The sequence below is a fragment of the Lutjanus erythropterus genome, chromosome 1, assembly GCF_056507025.1.
Source record: "Lutjanus erythropterus isolate fLutEry1 chromosome 1, fLutEry1.hap2, whole genome shotgun sequence".
NCBI classification, from domain to species: Eukaryota; Metazoa; Chordata; class Actinopteri; order Lutjaniformes; family Lutjanidae; genus Lutjanus; species Lutjanus erythropterus.
The window spans coordinates 29027797-29047750 of NC_139317.1; the positions used below are offsets into that span (position 1 = coordinate 29027797).

A 19954-nucleotide genomic window follows, 5' to 3' on the forward strand; every position below is an offset into this window, starting at 1 on the left:
TTCATAGACCTGACTCGGACCTGACCTGGACCCAGTTGACTGTATAAAACATGGTTTTGGGACTCAGGGTTGGTCTCTGGATCCTAGGGTTTGGGTGAACCCCTGGAGACCTCTAGTCTGACTCTGTGTCTTGTCTTCTGTGGGCTGTCCTAAACCCCAGTGTCCCGTCCATCACAGGGAATCATGGCATTGACTTCAATTACTTGCTGTTCTATTTTGTCTTATTTACTGTCAGCCTTGCCCTGGTGCTCTCTGAACACTCTACCATAGGTGCTGTAGGATCTCATGACAGTTGAGTCCACAGTGCTCTGTGTTCTGGACACACAGTGCTGGTCTTCTTTTTGGCAGTTCCCTGCCCATTGTAGACCTTTTCTTGGGTTCACGTTGGATACCTGCATTAACCCCGGAGACAGACTTAGATAGAATTGATAGATACTTTTGTTGCTTGGTTGTATGATGATGATGATAATAATAATAATAATAATAATAATAATAATAATAATAATAATAATAATAATAACAACAATAATGATAATATACATTAAATTGGTTAAAATCTGATATTTATTATCTCACCTCCTGCGATAGGCCATATGTGTGCTTGTGAGTAACCAACAGGGCTGGAGCTTGACCACAGTTAATCTCACATGCTCCAGGACCCCTTAGTTCTGTCTCATGCACATTTATGACCATATGTTGAAGGACTTCTCATGGTTGCAGTGTTTCATAATTTTTGAAAAACCTTGAATAACCTGAATAAAACCTGCTGTATATATATAACATATACCAACTGCTTACTCCTAACACCTTTTAAGTGACTGGGGCTGCAAGTCATCAACAATTGCTACAAGGCTTACCTGTGTTGGGAAGTAGTTACATTTAATTAAATTACGAAATAAGGAATCCATTACAGTTACTGAGAAAAAATATGTAATTAAGGTGTAGATACCAAATGTGCTCAGTGTGCCAGATCTTCTCTGGGTCCTGTGTTTGCATATTATGGACATAATATGATCGGCTGGACATTAGAAGGTACTGGTGCTTTTAGAAGATATATTTTCACAGTTATTTTCTCCTTTTGTTGTCTTGTTGTTAAGAAAATTAAAGCTTACAGTGAATTGGTTTTATTGATCAAGAGTTCTCCAAATTCTTTGTTAGTTGGCTAATAAACTAACAACTGGCAAACAACCGGCTAACTAATCTAACTTAAAAGACTTTTGTCCAATTTCAGATTAACATTAAAGTGTTTACGTTAAGCCATGAGCTGTGTTCGTCTCTTCACGGCAGCAGTACACTTTGATTCATCAAATCATAATGTGTACGTCACCTGTAAACACAGGACCCCGAGCAAATCTGGCAGGCTGAGAACATGTGGTACCGACAAAGGCATTACATCTGAATATTCCTATTTTGGTTGGCTTCTGGAGATCTGCACTCTACTGAGTACACTCTTAACTCTATTTGACAACAAGATCATTCTCTGGACTGGCTGCTCCTACCACAGCCCATAAACTCTCCTCAAAGGTGTTAGATATATGTACAACTTAACCAGCGATACTAAAAAACTGTTAAAGAAATGTGAGCCACTACATTTCTTTTCAATAAGGGACTTTACTCGTTAGTATGTACAGAAAACAAAAGAAAGTTTATTGATTTTTTTCCAGCTCATAACGACATGAGCCAAATTAAGAAAGGCAGCACGATCCTGTCAGACATGATGACCTGCTGTCCTGATGTGCAACAATACCAATAGCTGATAAGCTTCCAGCCTGCAGGTTAAACCTTAGTTTTTACATCAACCACTACGACCATTTTGTGTCCTTCCTAAAGGTATGCATTCACTTAATCAGCAGTAAGAGCACCAATATGTGAAAATCCATCTTAGCATAGAGCAACGGTCTCTCCTGTATGATTTGTGTTGCCTTTAATTTAGGTTCCAGTTCTCACCACTTGATTGTATCAGCTTTGTGCAACAACACAGTTTAACCTAAATTTGAACCCATACACCCATGAACAGCTGCACCACAATGCCTCCTGTTCTGTCTTTGTACAATGTTTCTGAAAAGCACCTGTTAAAATTTTTCAAAATTATAAAATCCACTTTTCACCAACAGCAACGTTATGCCAGCAGATATGTAACGCAGTGCGCTCTCTGTAGGTCCGTCGTGTCTTTACTTGTTGACTTTTTTCTTCTTCCCAGTGTCATCCTGTATTGACGGACTGAACCATCACAACTCGTATGTTTTCCTTGCTGTTTACACAGTGGAGGAGGGGACTGCTCCAGGCAGTGCTGTCACTAACAGTTTGATCTGTAAGAGTCTCTTTGGTGCAGTGCAGATGGAGCCCCAAAGCTGATGTTTTATGTTCATTTGATCCAGTGTTTTTCATCTGTTTATTCACCTTTGATCCACCTGTTCCTCTTCATGTCTGTCTGGCTATCTGACCGTTTGCTTATGTGTCAGTAATATCTGTTGAGGCTCTGAGTGACTGTGCTGATGTCTGGTTGTCCGTTCATCCAGATCTCTCGGAGAATCCTTTCACGCTCTTCTAGCCGCTGGGCCCGGTCCAGCTCTGATAATACACACAAACAAACACACACAAGAACAAAGAAGGATTAAAACACACCCACACATTGTCCATTCACATAACCATCAAATTTCAAGTTTTGAGAAGGCTTTACATTTTACTGACTGACACATCAGTAAGCAAAACTCCAAAGCATGGAAAAGAAAATTGCACCTGGTAATGTTTCTGATTACGACATCAATTTGTTTAAAACTGCCTCTTTCAGTGAGTCTATTTTGTCTTTTAAATACCTGCACATAAAACATAAAACATTTAAAAGTAAAATATTCTGCAGTGTCTACAATTTTCTAATCCATTTTGGACTGAATATCACAACAACACTCAAGGATGTAATTAACTATCTCTAAAATGCACCCCATCACTATAAAATACTAAAGTATGTAAATGTCATAAGTGAGCTGGGCCCTGTCAGAATGGGTGGAATGTACCTAAGTACATTTACTCTATTACTTTACTTAAAGGTAGAGTCAGTAGGATTAGTCTAAGCTGTTCATAATTGTATTGCTACTTTAAATGTGTTGGTGAAACATCCCAAGCGCAGGAAAACAATGTGAAAAATTGAAAGGGATTATGAGTATATATATTGTTCTTTTAGGAAAATGATGCAGATCATACCTTTAAGTACAAGTTTGAGGTACATGTACTTTACTTGAAGATTTCCTTTTCATGTTATTTCATGCATTTCGGCTATTGTACTTTTTATTTACTACATTTACATGGCAGTTTTAGTTACAAGTTACTTAAAAATGAAGATTTTTGCACAAAAAACATGTGTATACTGTATATATATATATATAGATATATAAATCATATATATATATTATGTACTAATTTTCTTTCAAGTGACTAATGATTAATTGTCTCACTATAGCAGCTCTAGATGGCTGTTTCACTGTTCTTGATATGAATCACGTGTATGTCACATGTGTGCATCTGTGTTAAAAATACCCTCAGCTGATGTGAACATGGTGGCGTGCAGCAGAGCTCTCTCAAAGCGTCTGCGTCTCCGTGCCGACAGGTCAGACGTGTCGTCCCAGTCCTCTGATTCACTGTCCCCAGCAGGCCCAGTTCCTCCAGAGGCAACCACAGCCGTGCTGTCTGGATTACTGTCAATGGGCTGATGGTGGGGACAGTTGTGATGGCGACGGTGATGATGCCTGTTCCTGTGGCGATGGTGAGATTGGTTACTGTTGCCGTAGTGGCAGTCTGCTCGACAGTGTATCTGGAAGACGATGGCGCAGAGTGTGACAAGAAGGCCCACACAGACGCCGCCCAGAAACACCAGTGCGGTTCTCTCGGGTTGATCTGAGAAAAAGAGAGGATGAAAAAATGATGAAAAGTTTTCAATAAATCAAAATGTTATACACAGTTAAATATAAATCGACTACAGCTCCATCCTCCTCTCGTTACACACACCAGTGTCACAGATGATGATTACAGTCACACCTGACTATTTGTCTGACTGGACCTACCTGCAATAAAGGTGTAAGCTGCCAGTATGTTGCTAAGCAACGCCATCTCCTGGGAGACCACCTTCACCTCCATATTTGGGCTTCCTGTTGTTGGGGCACTCATGATTTCACAGCTTATTTTAAACTCCTGCAGAAGTCAGTGGAGCTCATACTTCATGACTCACCTAGATTGGAGTGATGGAGGGTAAGAAAGAAAAAGCGTGAGAGGGAATGGGCAGAAAGAAAAGGAGAAGGGTGAGAGGGAGAGGAGGAAGAAACATGAGGGTCTATTTTTATTTACGCACCATCCTTCAAGTTAAATGGACATTTCACCCCAAAATAAAAAAAAAAAAAATCATTTTTCTCCTGTTCCCTGTAGAGGTATCTATCCATCTAGATTGTTTTGATGTGAGTAGCTGAATCTTGAAGAGGTCAGCTGTAGAGATGTCTGCCTTCTCTCCAGTTAGATGGCTCTTAGCTTGTGGTGCCCAAAGTCCCAAAACAATACATTGGAAAAACTAAACAACCAAATCTCTTTCCAAAAGTCATAGACAAGAGGATCACGCTCGTGGCAGCATTCATGGCATCCTTGCCTGAGCTGTAACCTCTCATCCATGAATGGATTTACTTCAGTAGAAAGAAACTGCTCACAACAAGGATTATCTTGAGTAACCGGGTCATGATTTTTGCAGAGAGATATTTTTGGCACTTTGAGCAGCACAAGCCAAGTGCCATTTAGTTCCAATCATATTTGAGAGATGGTAGACATCTCTACAGCCAGTATCTCCAAAACTCAGCAACTCACACCAAAACAAACTAGATGGATAAATGGAACTGCAGGAAAATGTGTCTTTTTAATTTTGGTGTTAACTGTCCCTTTATATTAGTAATGCATGGCAGCATGAATCTCACTCCTCTTTTACCAGGTAGATTCCCACCAAAAACATAAAAGTGACCACCGTGATAGCAGAAAAACATCAATGATCTGCTTAACACTGAGTTATGGCAACTTGTCCTTGTCATAATAATCACAGTCACAGTTTTTGATAAAATGTTAGTAACTCCTGTTGCTCTCTAGAGGTTTTTGTGATTTGGAACTCACACTCACTGATATTCATGAGAAGTGTGATTTAAGAAACATGCTCTTGTAGAAGATTAATCACCAATCATTTCTATTTATCCATAGCCTAAAAAATGTCTTTATGAAGACAAGATGAGTTAATTACAGAGCACTTTGGAAACTTTAACGCCCTACTCTTTAATCTATACATCACTTCTCACTTTCCCCCTAATCATAAACATGTCAGAGCTGTTTGCCTGCAGGATTTAGAGGAAAACAAAACCATGAGGCATTTATACCCAAACAAACTGAGGGGCTTAAATTTAAGATCACCCAAACACACACAAAGTTAAAATTACAGTGTTCACTCACAAATACACATACTTTAATTAACTCATACATGATATACTCAAAGATTTTGTAATATGAGCACAACACATGCAGAGGAACATTACACCAAGATAAAAAGATCAACTTGAGGATGGTGTCTGGTAATAGAGGGAAATAAAAATGAAGGTGACTGAAGAAGATTGCAAAATGAATAAGATAGTTTTTCACAGAGAACAGAAAGTGATACAGCTGTCTGACACAAGAAGAGAACATTTTGTAAGACTTTTTCTTCACCAGCAAACACAACTCATATGTGTATGTAGCATTCCCATACACCACTGGACTTTGCGTATACACTGTGCATTTAAATGAAATATACACATACAAATATTCAGTTACATAAGACCTGAAAAGTTTGTAATACCCTAAGATAACTAATGACCTGAAATCCAGTCATAAGTGTACACTGAGGTGAGATGAGGTTAATGTAAAATACTGTGTTGGTATTTAGGTGTGGGTTGTACTGTGTCATTATTTGTCATGTAGGATTTATAAGGAGGGCAGACTCTACATTATAAGAAGGTCTATCCAAACAGTGACTCTTTTTGATCAGTAGAAATGAGTGAATCAAGTAAAAGTGAAGAAGTTGATCACCAGTGTGTCTCTAGTGATTCTAACTCAACCACCGGGTGGCAACAAACAGCCATCAGCTAACACTCTCTTTGTATGTTGTTGTAAATAGATACTCAAATCAAGATGCAGCTGACCTTGCTGATGGACACACACACACACACACACACACACACACACACACACACACGCACACACACACACACACACACAAGGGCACATGTGATGTTGTTAAAAACAAGCTGGTGTCATGGACCTGGCCTTGCTGCTTTTGCCCACTTTGAAAGGTGGAAACTGTTTTAAAAAGTCAAATTTAGGAGACCAGTGTGTAGGATTTTATCTAATCTTTAGGATTTAATCGTTAATTTTAGTGGCATCTGGCAGTGAGCTTGCAGCTTGCAAACACCAGCTCCCTCCCCCTTCCAAGCGTGTAAGAGAATCGATGGTGGCCATGAAACTTGTGGACAACATAAAAGATCTAGAGCCTATGTCTTGTAAAAAATAAATCTCCAAAAAGCTCAGTTACTGTAAATGTCTCTTGTGGGCCAAAAACAGATCAAACTTAAAGCACTGACATGTTGATTACAAATGAAATAGTCTATGAGGTCGAAGACTTTTCAGCTTTAACTGTATTATTCACATCCATACAGGATGAACAGTGTAAGACTTGTAGGCTTTTTACTTCTGGATGATATATATGAAAAGAGCCACAATCTGAATAGGGTTCATTAAATGTAGATGTGAACAAACATCAGCGATCTTGTCCAGCTCTTATTTAACTGAACTGAGCTGAAAATCAGACGCAGGTGGGCTTGGATGTGCTTTTTTCAGTGGACAGAACAGTGCGACATACCACACCATTTATTGTCTACACTGTGCAACACGTGTGCAACACCCAGCCAGGTTAAATGTAGAGTAGAGCTAGAGACAAATAGTTTTATATGGTATTGTGTCTAGACATGTAGCCCCACACCCAGACTGGAACTCCCCCATACACACACAGAATTAAGTGTGAGTAACTTATTGATGGCTCCCATACTAAATGTAGAGTATCTATAACTCCACAGTACCAGACTGTCTGATGGTAGAGGCAGATCAGGAGAGATGTCAGAGGGGAAAAATGGGTTTAAAGAGCCTAACAGAGCTGAAGTCCTGGAGAGGATCCAGGAAGATCCTTCATCCTCTGAAAGCAGAGGGGGACTGGGAGGGAAACAAGATGAGCTAGGAAAGAGAGGAGACTCTACTGCGTCTGCTTTTCTTTCTTTTTCTTTTTAACCTGATCAGCTCAGAGTAAAGACTCCACAGTCTGAGACACTCAAAGGTCTGATCATGTTATGAAACGTATCCCTGAGCTTTTCTTTGAAAGGAGGCGGTGCTGTGTTCAGCCACCAAAACCAGTGGTTCAGAACCTCTACACGCTCATTCTAAGTGTTCACAAGAAAATTAACAAGTTTGGAAAAAGAGACATTCTCTCTTATATTTGCATTTGACTTCCCAGCTGCAAATTGTACATGGCCAGAGTGTGCTGAGAACACCCCTTTTAGTGTAAAGGACATCATGTTGCAACATTGCCAGAACAGACCCCGACAGTCAAAATGTGGAGTTCTTTAAAGGGTAGGGGGGATGTTATTTGACAGATCTTCAGGGAACATTCAGGATGTTCCTGGAACATTTAGGAGAATATAGGATGTTATATGACCCACTTAAATGCATATGCAAATGTTCTTTTTATGTCCCAAATATCCTCCTTGCAATGTTGCAATGTGACCACAACATAACCAAAATGGAACACCTCCCCTAAAGTCATATAGGAAACTTTTAACTCCAGCACCTTCATAACCAAAAGAAGACATTTTAGGAATGTCCCCAGTGGTCTGTAAAGATTCGGGACATTGGTTACCTTTGCAGAGCTTTTAGACAACATTAGAACATCCCCTTCTGAGTGGGTTTTACCTCTTCATACTTCTAAAAAGCATTCAAATTAAACTGAAATAAAAATCTGTAATTTTTTTTATTGTGCACAGCTCCTACAAACACACCTGATTGCAAACACTGACAAAGGGCCTGAAGGTGATTTCTGTTTTGTTTTAAATGTTCATGATCCAAAGAGATTGGGCGTAAACATGCCCTCATCAGGCAGTTAACCAATTAAAAAGCTCCCTCCTCTTACAGTGGATAGTGCTAATAAGCAGCTATCACTCACTGTAGTTACAGTCTTGTGTAAAAGAGTAAGATAAGAGCTGAGAGAGGGAGTGTTTATATTATCATCACTTATTGGGTTCACCAACATTTACAGTCCCCTTTAAGCATTTTCAAAGATAAATGAAAATATGTGTCCTAAATTACTTTTATTCTCCGTCTGCTAAACTGTAATTCTTGAGTTGAAAAATATCTGCACACATGAGTGACATTTTAAGTCTGTGTGCTGTGCCTGAAGCGAGTCTCTACAATTACACAGAAAATTTGTCAAGCCCCTTGGCAAGACTTGTATTACTGAAATTCATCACTAACATTTCAAAATGTTCTTGTGTAAAACTTTTGAGCTTTCCTCCAAATAAAATTGTACACTGGAGTTAATCCTTTTACAAAAAAAACAGCGAGTGGAGCAGCAGGGTTAAAAGGACATAGACATTGATTATCTCTTTTTGTGGAGCTTTTTTAATTTCACGAATGTGTTATGATTTCCCCAGGTGACAGCCTGAAACACAGCTCATTACATGTGAATGCGTTCTCACTGACTGTTTATGAGCTTTTTGCCACATTAAACCCTTTATTAATGGCTTGATTACTTCATGAAGACAGACCAGACTTCACAACAAACAGCTGTAAATGTATTGTACTGTGAAAACACAATCTTTCAGGTCTTTTGTTTTATTAAGTTGAAAGAAGCTGCATGTTGTGCTCTCTCTGATGCTGTGAAGACATGGTAGAAGTTTAAACTTGTACAGATAAAAAATGGATGATGCTCTCAGAGAAGATCAAACTGGCCTAATTTTTAAGGATGTTTTCTGCTGTAAAAACTGAAAGCACAGCCATGTTGACGTTGAGTAAAAATTTCATCTGGCACATTTGTGCCCAGCAAAATGCATTTTTGTCTCATCCTTGCGTGCCCATTAGCGTTAAAACACACCTCGGGCCTGAAATTATATTACAAAACTAACAAACAGTCAAAAAGCAGTTAACGCATCACCACAGCAAGTGCAAGAGGAAACAACAGGACAACAGATCGCATGACATTGCAGTGCAACATAACACAAGCAAACACAACACAACCTCCAAGCAATTCTAAATCCACTGACTGTCAGGGTCATTTTGTGATGTTGTGTGTAAATGCTGCAGGACACCACCGCCCTTCTCTCTCCACTTCTCCTGCATACTCTCTTTGTGTCTTGTGGATTTGACAATTTGGGTTACTGTTTATTACAGCAAAAAGAAAGTCATCACAAATAAATCACAGTTTAGTATATTATTAACATACTTTTTCATTTAGTGTTTCATGAATCACTGAATTCATGAATCACTAAACTTAGTTTTTTTGTAAATATAAACTGTTCTTTTTTCATGAAGTGACTGCATCTACATTGCATTCATGAACACGTGTGAGCAGAGAACCCATTAAATCAATGTCATGGCAGGTAAATGTAGTGAAAGGTGACTGCCATAATTTACTATCAGGCAGCTGAACATCACAGTTATATAATGACATCAGAATGAGACACTTGGCCTGCAGCCAGCTCATTACAGCCAGTCACACTCTGTTCAACAGTCTAGACAACAGGAGCTGTTTACACTGATGACATGACAACACATGAGAGGATCAGTCACACAGTATATCTATCTATCTATCTATCTTGAAGATGGATAAATATGAAGACCAGCAGCTAGTTAGCTTAGCTTAGCATAAAAACAGCGGGAAACAGCTTGTCTGCTCCACCCAAAGGTTGCAAAATACACCTGCTAATACCACTAAAGCTCACAGTTAACAATTTGAACAAGGGGTTGGTAACGCTGAAATAAACTTGGTAAATTTAAAGTTAAGTTCATTATTTAAAAATTAAAAAAAAAATCTCTGTGGATACGGGCATGGTGCAGGACACAAGCTATATTCACAGAGCCTTCACTTTACTGACTCACTCACTGCTAAACAGCCTCGTCCTGCATTAGAAAAGTTTGCAGTTATAGCAATGGCCAAGCATCAGGGAGAGGAAAACACTGAATTTGTCAAAAAGCCTATAAAATATGCATGGTTGTGAAAAATTGAAAAGAAAAATGTACTACAGACAGAATCATATTAAAAGTTTCTACAGGCATCAGGAAAACTCATCACTGATGCCATATTCACAGGACATAATCTTAAATTTCAGCCAAAATGATGATGTTTTACAGAAACTTCCTTCAGTTCACCGTTTGGGATATTTGTACCGTTTATTGTTTTTTTTTTTGTACTGCATTGAATAAAATATGAAATAACCATAAAATATGTCACTCAGCCAGGACTCTTCAGTTTACTCGACGATGGAAAAGGGGTCCCTCAAGGTAAAAGGTTGGTAACCACTGATCCGCATGAAGCACTGAATGCATCAGGTTTAATGCTCCAGGTCAATTTAAAAAAAAAAAAAAAAAAAAAAAAGGTTTCAGCCACAGAAAAGAATAAAAAACAGACATGCAAGCAGCTGCGTGACCGAAATCTAGATCCAACATGCCAGCAGCAAGTGCAAGATACTTTTCTTACCGCTTTTTTTTACACTGATCTTCCTTCCTCCTGTCTGTGTCTGTGCAGTCTGGCCAAATACTTACATGCTACAATAGCTCTTTGTTTTTCTCCATGTGGTTGGGAGACTATATGGTTCCTACGTCTGTGTCAGCTCAGCACACACACAGCAGATACACAGACTCATCTCACAAAATGTTCACATACACTCATCACACTTTAAGCATATTTCTCCCTGTGTGTGAGTGTGAGTGTGTGTGTGTAATACTAATGCATTGTGACACTGGCCTTTCCCTCAGCGGCTGCACCGTTACTATCTAACACGACCTGCAGAGCGAGTGGAGAGAGAGGGAGGCAGAGAAACACAGTATGTGTACACACAGAATTAGAACAAATTAAAATAAGAGACAGACAGAATTAGAGCAAGAGAAGGTAAAGATAGTCAAGAGGGAGGAGGAGGAGTGTATGGAGGAAAAGAAGAGGAGAAATTGGAGGCTTATTACAACAAACTACACCTCACACCATTAAAATCATCAGTGACTACAGCAGCATCATGTGCTTTTCTCACCATATGGACATGCAAACACACTGTTTATACTTACATTTCACTGATGACAAAATTCCATCTGGAGTGTGTTTACTCCTCTTTCTCCTCTCCTCGTCTTCCCCTCACCTCCTCTTCCTCCCCTCTCCTTCCTCCTCCTCCTCCTCTCTGCTCTGGTCCTCTCTTCTCTCTGCTCCGTACTCCTCTACTCTCTGCTCTCTCTACTCTCTCCTCCCCTTTCCTCTCCTATTATCTCCTCTCTGCTCTTTGCCTTTCCCTCAAAGAAAACACTCACAGTATAATTATGTGTATAAATCTTGTCTGTCCTCCCCCAGTTGTCAGACAGGCCCACGTATACAAGCCGTCCTCTCCTCTTCACTTTCTGAAGTAGATACAAATTAAAATTTACACTCATTCTCGCCTTCAGTCCTTCTTCTGTCTTCGATGCAGGAGCAGCGGGAAGGATGTTGCTGCCACTGTTTTATACAGAATGGAGTTTTCCGATATTCCATTGTAGTTTTCCAGGATATTTTCCATCATACAGAGACACAGAGGTCATGTCCTCAGGGCAGAAATGTGACATAAAAGGTCCGGACAGGTCGGCCAAATCCCTCTCTACTCTCCCTGCCAAAGATCTGCATCCCTTTCTCTCTTTCTCAGCGTCTCACACACACAGACAAACACACACACACACGCACACACACACACACACACACACACACACACACAGAGTCAAACACACGTGCACATAGTTGTAAATGCAGATTCACTGCCTCTGCCTTCCCAGTCTCTCTCTTTCATGCAGAACACTCAACAGCAGGAGGAGAGAGAAAAAAGTGAAAGGAGGACGGAGGGAGGGACAGAAAAGCAAACTGAATGCCTTACAATTCATATTTGAAGATATATTTAACATGTAATACTGAAAAATCACCACATAAATGTAAATTTACCACATGTTCAATGATATTTTACATGTGATTTTACATGTGAGATGTTTTCACAAATGAAAAATCTGAAAATCACTGGTGCGTACACCATGTGAATTTATCACATATGAAATGGCGGGGGGATTGTGCATTTGGTCATGTGTGTCTTACATCTGTCCATCTTTCACAGGCTGTAGCAGGTTCTTTCTTTTTTTAGAGTGAAGATAGTGTAATATATAAAACTAGTAGCCCATTTCCATTCGTATGTGCTGGATTGGGCTGACTTGGTTGGAGAGCTTGACAGGAAGGAGTGTAAAGTTGAAATTTTGGCAAGTGAAAAACTGACATGACCCTCCTAAGGGGTGTCTTGATGATCTCTCACCTCAAGATATTGGAATAAAATAGGTTTTATGGGTAGAAACTCTAATCTTTGCACATCTACCTTATATAGTGCAACTGGGGCTAAAAACCATGCGTTTTTTTGCATGCAGCATAAATGAGTTATTTTATTCTAAAAATTGTATATTTGAATATTCCTGCATACTGGGATCCCTACTAATTACATAAAGTGGGTGTCTGGAAAGCTGAGACTCTTGTGGATTCAATGAGCCCAGCTGTATTCATGTGTGATGATGTTATTCCCCATAGTGGCCATTTCAGTGAGACAACTGTTTTGAAACTTTGACATAATACAGGTTAATTGTTGGAATTACAGTAAATTATATTTTCCATATGTGAAATTTATGTTTTCACCAATTCTCACCCAATGTCAGCTGGGAAAGGCTCCAGTCCCCTGCGACCCTTTAACGATAAGCGGTTACGGGCAATGAATAAACAATTAACCATTTGAAAATCATTGGTGCTTATACAATGTGAATTTAACACATGGAATTGTGTTCAACATGATAAACATAAAGTAAAAATGAACAAATAGTTTATTTGTTTGTGTAGATAGATAGTTAATTGTGAACTTTAGTGGTGTTAATAGGTGTATTTTGTTTTGTTTGGGCGGAGCAGACAAGCTGCTTCCTGCCGTTTTCAGTCTTTATGCTAAGCTAGCTAGCTGCTTCATATTTATCCATCTTCTAGCTAACATAGAGAGACAGATGGATAGGTAGATGTGGGTGATTAAATATTGCTGCTGTTGTTGTTGTTTGTGCTTGGCAGGTGAGTTTGTGTGTGTGCACGCTTGACTGAATTTTATGGAAGCATGGGGATGACATCTTAGTCCTAAATCAACATTTTCTAAATATAACTTTATATCAGATAACATTTATGAAAGTTTTATCAGCCGACCTGTCATCCTGGCAGGTTATTTTTGTGCTGATGTTATGCAACAGGAAAAGCCTGAGAAATCTTCCCGCTTCTGGTCAGGGGCTGACAGTTATCCAGGTCAGCTGCTCTCAACAGGTACACGGAAAAAAAACACCATGCAAACGTGTACTTGAAACTGTCTGCTAAAACTTTGCTTTTAGGTAGAATATGTGTTACTGCTTTTAGCCTTGATAGTTTGAAAGCAGCTGGGTGAACTAACTGGGTTTTGCCCTTTCAGTCCGGCTCAACTTCTAAAGTTAGCTATTACATCTAACAAGCAGCAGCACAGCATTTGAAAGTCCAAACAATAAATTTCTGATACCTATGCTTTAGATGAACAGGACTCAGAGTCTATAGTCACATCAACAGCCCCATGATTGTGTACTTAGGTTTGTTTTGAATGAAAGCAAACTCAAAGTTTGATGACAGTGATAATTTACTGCCAGCGTATGACTGAGGGCTAAACAGGAAAACCCATGAACTTGTCTTAGATTTGTGATCGGCCTCATAATGGAGTCTAACATCAGAGGTCCAGTGTTTCAGATTTACAGGAATTTATTGGCAGAATATGACAGACGTATGAAGTAAGAAGTATATTTTCATTAATGTGTTTTAAAATAAAAACATTGTGTTTTGTTACTTTAGAATGAGCTTTGTATATCTACAGAAAGAGCGGGCCCTCCTCCATGGAAGCCACCATGTTTCACCGCCATCTTTCTACAGTAGCTGAGAACGGACAAACCACTGGCTTGAGATATGGTCTGTTGCATTTGTCATGTGTACAGTGGACACCGTAGTTCCTCCTACATGCTTGGAAGGGGAGGGTGAGACAATCTCACCATGTAATTCCTGTGACACCTGTGAGATGCAATCAAAGCTGCCATGTAACTTTCTATAAGTTGTCAATCCTTACCTGACAGATGCATGTTAGAGGGGTGCAGTTTTACACACTAGTGTAGTAAATATAGGCTATGAAAGTATTTAAATTGACTGCAGATGATTAAAATGCAATTCTTAAATTTCATATCAAGTTCAGTGGTTGCATTAAATGATTCTGAGGGCTGCACTTTGAGACCATGCTAACATTTCCTAATTAGCCCTAAAACACAAACTAATGCTGCTGATGATGGACTGTCACATTTTTTCAGGTATTTAGGCACAAACCAGTTTTGTACAAATTAGTCAGGTTACTACAATTTATCCTGAGGCAGACATGAATGTCTGAAACATCCAATAGTTCATCCATAGACCTTTTTTTTTTTACAGCAGCCATATTAATACAAATCAGCTGGGCAGCTAAGTGTTGTCAGCAATACTAATTCAATGAGTCAAAATGCACAATAGCAGCACCCTGACTCTATATTATTGATTACACTTGTGTTAACCCTATTATGACTGCTTTGATAAAGGTCTCTTGTTTTTCAGATTAGTTCTTGTTGTACTGCATGAGGTGTTCAGGGATGTAGCACTAAACTGTTGGCTCCGTGCATAAGCCGCCTCAGCGGTGCCCCTTTTCCCTCTTATATCCATTCAAACTCTACCAGTCACTGAATCAACGGCCTCTGTGGAGGCTATTAGAGTCAGTGATGAACTGTTTACACAATATTACTCAAAAGATCAAATTGTGATACTGGGTGTGCTTCAGTCAATGTGAAATCTCAGCACATTTTCACCCACTTCTCTCAACAGATCTCTGCATAATTACTGAGGAGAGAGAACACTACGAGACATTACAGTAATTTCCTCATGGTTGTTAAAGGTCTTTATTATGCTGTGGGCAGAGGAAAACAAACACCTTTGTTTTCTGGCCTCCACATGGTGTGATGAATAAGACATGTTGTCCCGGGTCATCTGTGAATAGAAGAGTGCCCCTCAGTCCTCTCTTCATCCTACCCTCAGAGGCGGAGCAACATAGCTTCCCCTTTTTACCCTCTTCATCCTCTACACTCTGTCTCTGTCTCTGTCTTTCTGATATTTTTGTCCACAAGGGGTCAGAATGCATTTCTCAATATGATGATAAAATTCAATATTGTACAAGGCCGCCACTAAAGTAAAGTCAACTAAAACATAGGATGTATTTTGTTGTGTTCGACTGTATTAGAGTCCCCAGTGGTGACCAATCAACTGCTAAATGCCTATATTGGGTAGAGATTGGCAGATTGATACTTCGATTCTCACAAGCTCATATTGGTATTGATATAATGTTTGTGGCAATAAAAAGAGCCAACATTTTTATTTAGCTGGCCCTTGAATGACTGTGGAAACCTGTGAGACGTGAAAACCGAGCGTGCTGCTGTGACAGTCACACGTTTCTGTGTCAAACTTGTGAGAGTTTAATATACCCATGAAGAATGTCAGAAGGGAAACACAACGTGGTGTGGTGCAACTTTTCACCTGTAGACAAAAATACAGCAAGATGCACTATTTGTGACAAGAAAGTGTCACACAGCAGCAACACAAGTGACCTCTTTAAAACAGCACGTGCTGAAAGTTGTAAGGAGCTGAACAAAAACAAGAACATATATAGAAAATATGTCTAAAATAATTTTTATTCTAATATTTTTTTTACTCATTTACTCATCTTTCTTATTCACTTTCCACATGGAAAAGTACATACCCTTTTAAAAATGATCAGTTTAGTATCACTACTGGTAAATTTTGACAGAAAGTTTCTGCATCATATCAAATTAAAAAGGTTTGGTATCTCCCATTCCTAATATTGGGAATATGCCTATGAATATACGTTGGAAAAAGTAGAGTTCAGTCAGCAGGAGGGTGAGTTTTTTTTTAAAAGCTTAAACAAGAGGCTATGATCAAACTAAAGGCTTTACAAGGTTGCACTTTTGCACAGTGAAGCGTTGAGATAGATGCTAACATCCTCACAGTGACGATGCTGACATGTTTTGCTGATATAATGTTTATCATACCCACCATCCTAGTTGGTAGTTAAAGTACACAGTGGTGAAGGTATTTTAAGGACCTCAATTATCACCTCATCATCATATTTACTGATAAATAAACAGAAACACAGATCTAAACGTCTACATACACAATGCACAACACATACACCACTCACCATCCATAATGCATTCATTTCTGCACCTCCTGCTCAGTCTGATGAAATATTAACATTGTTAACTCTGTGCAGTGTGTTCTGTGAGGAATTGTTGTCAGTCATCTCTGAAATAGCAAGGGGCAGGAGTTGTGAGTTTCAGATGCTGTGTGGCAACGCTGGGCCTGCATAACAGCGCAGTCGTTGCTGCCCCATTGGTATTTCATTTCATTATTTATTACCTGAACCTTTGGAGCGGGCAGTCTTGTCTCATCAGCAAAATAAAACAACTTCATTATGGATGAAAGTAAATTTAATCATGCAATCTAGTGAAAAATATTCAAACGGAGGTACAAACGTCCCAAATTCCTTTGTATTTTCTTTGTTCAACACACCCAAATTCAGAGGTGAAATGTTTGTACATGTAAATATATTACTAAGTACAATATTAAATTACAATTCTGCTAACATTCTATACTTTTATTATTTTAAACGCATCAAAAACCAAACCAACACGTTGGCAAAAATGAACAAAATGTTAGTTAATTTCTCAATACTTTCCAATTTAAAGACCTAAAGACACTAATCTTTAAAGCTGCAATAATCAATATATTGTAATGATTACACAAGATGTATCAAACGACAATGTGAAAACAATGAGACAGTGTGAAGGAGTTGCTCGTAGTGACGCATTATCACCTGAATCTGCAGCTCTCCTCGACTTCAGTTTTCAGTATTTCATATTGAGTACTAGCTCATTGTGTAGTTTTCCCGTCCACAACGTCAGTGTCTTGGTTCGCTCCCACCACTCTCATAATGTTATTTTCAGCTGCAGCAGGCAGAAATATCAATCAGACAAAGGTACAGACTGGTAGACTGTGAACATCATGGAGCATTTAGCAGCTAAAGAACCAGATATTCCCCTCAGGAGCTGGTAGAGACCAAACATGTTTGTGGTAATAAAAGAAGATGCAATAATAGATTTTTGAAAATAATGGTGGTCTGTGGTTTGGATGAATAAAGTATATCAGGCTTTGGCTACTCATAAATAATTGACCAATCCTAGCTTTGGTGTTAATGAAACTGGCAAATAAAAAAGAAAATGTAACACTGACAGTGTTATATAATTATTCAGATGCATAATGAGTACTTTTACCTCTGATACTTTCAGTACATTTAGCTCATAATACTTCCATATTTACTTCAATAGCATGAATGGTGGACTTGTGTCGTGTTTCAAAATACAGTATCGCTACTTTTACTAACTTACGGGTACCTTGTGGAGTTTTTTGACCACTAGTAGTGCTATGGAGCAATGTTTTAACGTGTGGGTCCTCATTTTGTCTGTATCTTGTGTGTATGAGGACAGAGTCCCGCTGCAGGTTCCATGATATAATGTTAATCAACAGTCAGTGATGGAAATATGCTGAGTAGCAATGTGCCGGCAAAGGCAGTAAATAAATGATTTAAAATGTTAAAAAAAAATTAAAAAGAAAGACATGGTGTTATGAGAAAGGAAATTAATTTTATTGGTGAGAAACACAGAAATACAGTTTTTTGTTTATAAGAAAACTCCACAGTGCACCTTTAAGTATGTGAATACTTCCCCCAGCGCTGCTCACATCATTATTCAGTGCTTACTACTTTGTTTATATCCTGAATATTAATTGCATCATCTGCTAAAAGAAAAAGCCTAAGAGCATTTTAATTTTACAATAGGAGGACCTGGCTGACCCTGTCTGTCAGTTTTCTTTGACTCTTTTACTCTCCGTCTCTCTGTTGCTACAGGCCACCTTTGCTCACTGTTGGTTTTTGGCCAGCACACAGACCCCTCATTATTTTTGAATTCTTTCTCTGAGTGTGTGTGTGTGTGTGTGTGTGTGTTACATAAGACAGCTGTTCATGTGGTGATAATCAAATCATTCCCATGACTGAGTCAAGTGGAACTGAGGGCCTCTCAGACTCATCCTCCATGCACATGTCACTCTCTCCCTCCATACTCTCCTTCTCTGTCTCCATATGTGTTTATTCCCTTCTGTCTCTGTTTCTCTTCCTTCTGCCTCTAAACTACTCTCTTCTTCTGCATTACTGCACTTTTCTTTTATACTTTATGCTCTCTTGACCAGTTTCCCGCCCTTTACCTCTCCGTTTTGCTATTTCTGTATCCTGTCTGCCTCGACACTTACTATACCTTAAGGAAAAATCCTATAGGATGACAAGTCACAGTTTATTTTTACTTGAAAGCTATAAAAAATACACGAATAAAATATTAAAATTGAAATGCATGCATGCGTGTGTGCGTGATCACTGGACCTACAGCTTGTCTGCAGCTAATCTTGACACTACTGGACCCATCGGCCGGATTTTTTGTGTGCACATTCAACTCACTCTGAATTGATTACAAAATTACACACAAATGTCTAATAGGAAACAATTATGAGGTGTGTGCATTTATAAAAGGTCAAAGGTCACCTTCACTGTGACATCATAATGTTCAGCTCTCTGTCAGTCCTCTGTCTTCCTTTATAAAAATAGTCTCTCAGTGAAGACGTGTGTTTCTCACTGGAATCACACATGTAATGATAACTTCCACTCTGTCAGAAATTACACTAACTTTCAACGAATTCCTTCAAAGTTACAGGTCAATATAGTGGTAAGTTCCATATTTAATTCCTTCAAAGTCTTCACTACATGTATTATATGAGGCTGGACAGACTCGACTGGTTGGTGGAGACAAACAACTGTCAGGCAGTAATTCTATATTTTCACTGCTCTGTCTTGTACGACCATTAACAGCTGACTTCTTTCTCTTCTGTACATCCACGTCCTCTGTGGATATAAACAGCTCATTCTAATATACTGAAAACAAAACAAGTCATGTTTACTGGTGATTAAACACTAATGAAAACACACCTTTGAATATTATATTCAATTTCTGCCATATTCTGCCCAAGAATCCCCATAAATCTTACACACTGGACCTTTAATAGTTCATTCTTTCAGTCAGTCATGTGACCCTTTAACTTATCCCTGTGTAGTGATGGAACATAATTTTATATTTTACAATTTGTTGGTATCTAAAATGGAAAAAAGCATTCCACATTACAGACTGTAATCCTGTAATTTGTGAATAAAACAGTATCATTTCATCAGTGATTTGAAATTACAGACATTATTCCACATTGTGTAAAATTTAAAACTTTAAATGACTTTTTTTTTTTTTTGGCATGAATGGTTCATGTACATATATGATTCATTTGTTTTTTAATACAGTTTAAAAGACTTAGTTACCACCATTTATATCACAACAGCCCCACTGCATTAAATCCATTACTACCACTGTGGCACTG

At 38.8% G+C, this 19954-nt stretch overlaps 1 protein-coding gene across 1 annotated transcript; it reads right to left on the minus strand.

Annotated features, from left to right (window-relative positions):
* Positions 1-1972: 1972 nt before the first annotated feature.
* Positions 1973-4324, minus strand: eva1ab (eva-1 homolog A, regulator of programmed cell death b). The gene is made up of 3 exons (XM_084724607.1): positions 4059-4324; positions 3535-3891; positions 1973-2571 (listed from the first exon to the last, which is right to left on the minus strand). Exons 1-3 carry the CDS (start codon positions 4159-4161, stop codon positions 2459-2461), a joined length of 573 nt encoding a protein of 190 aa, XP_084580733.1. The 5' UTR covers positions 4162-4324; the 3' UTR covers positions 1973-2458.
* Between the last annotated feature and the right edge of the window lie 15630 nt (positions 4325-19954).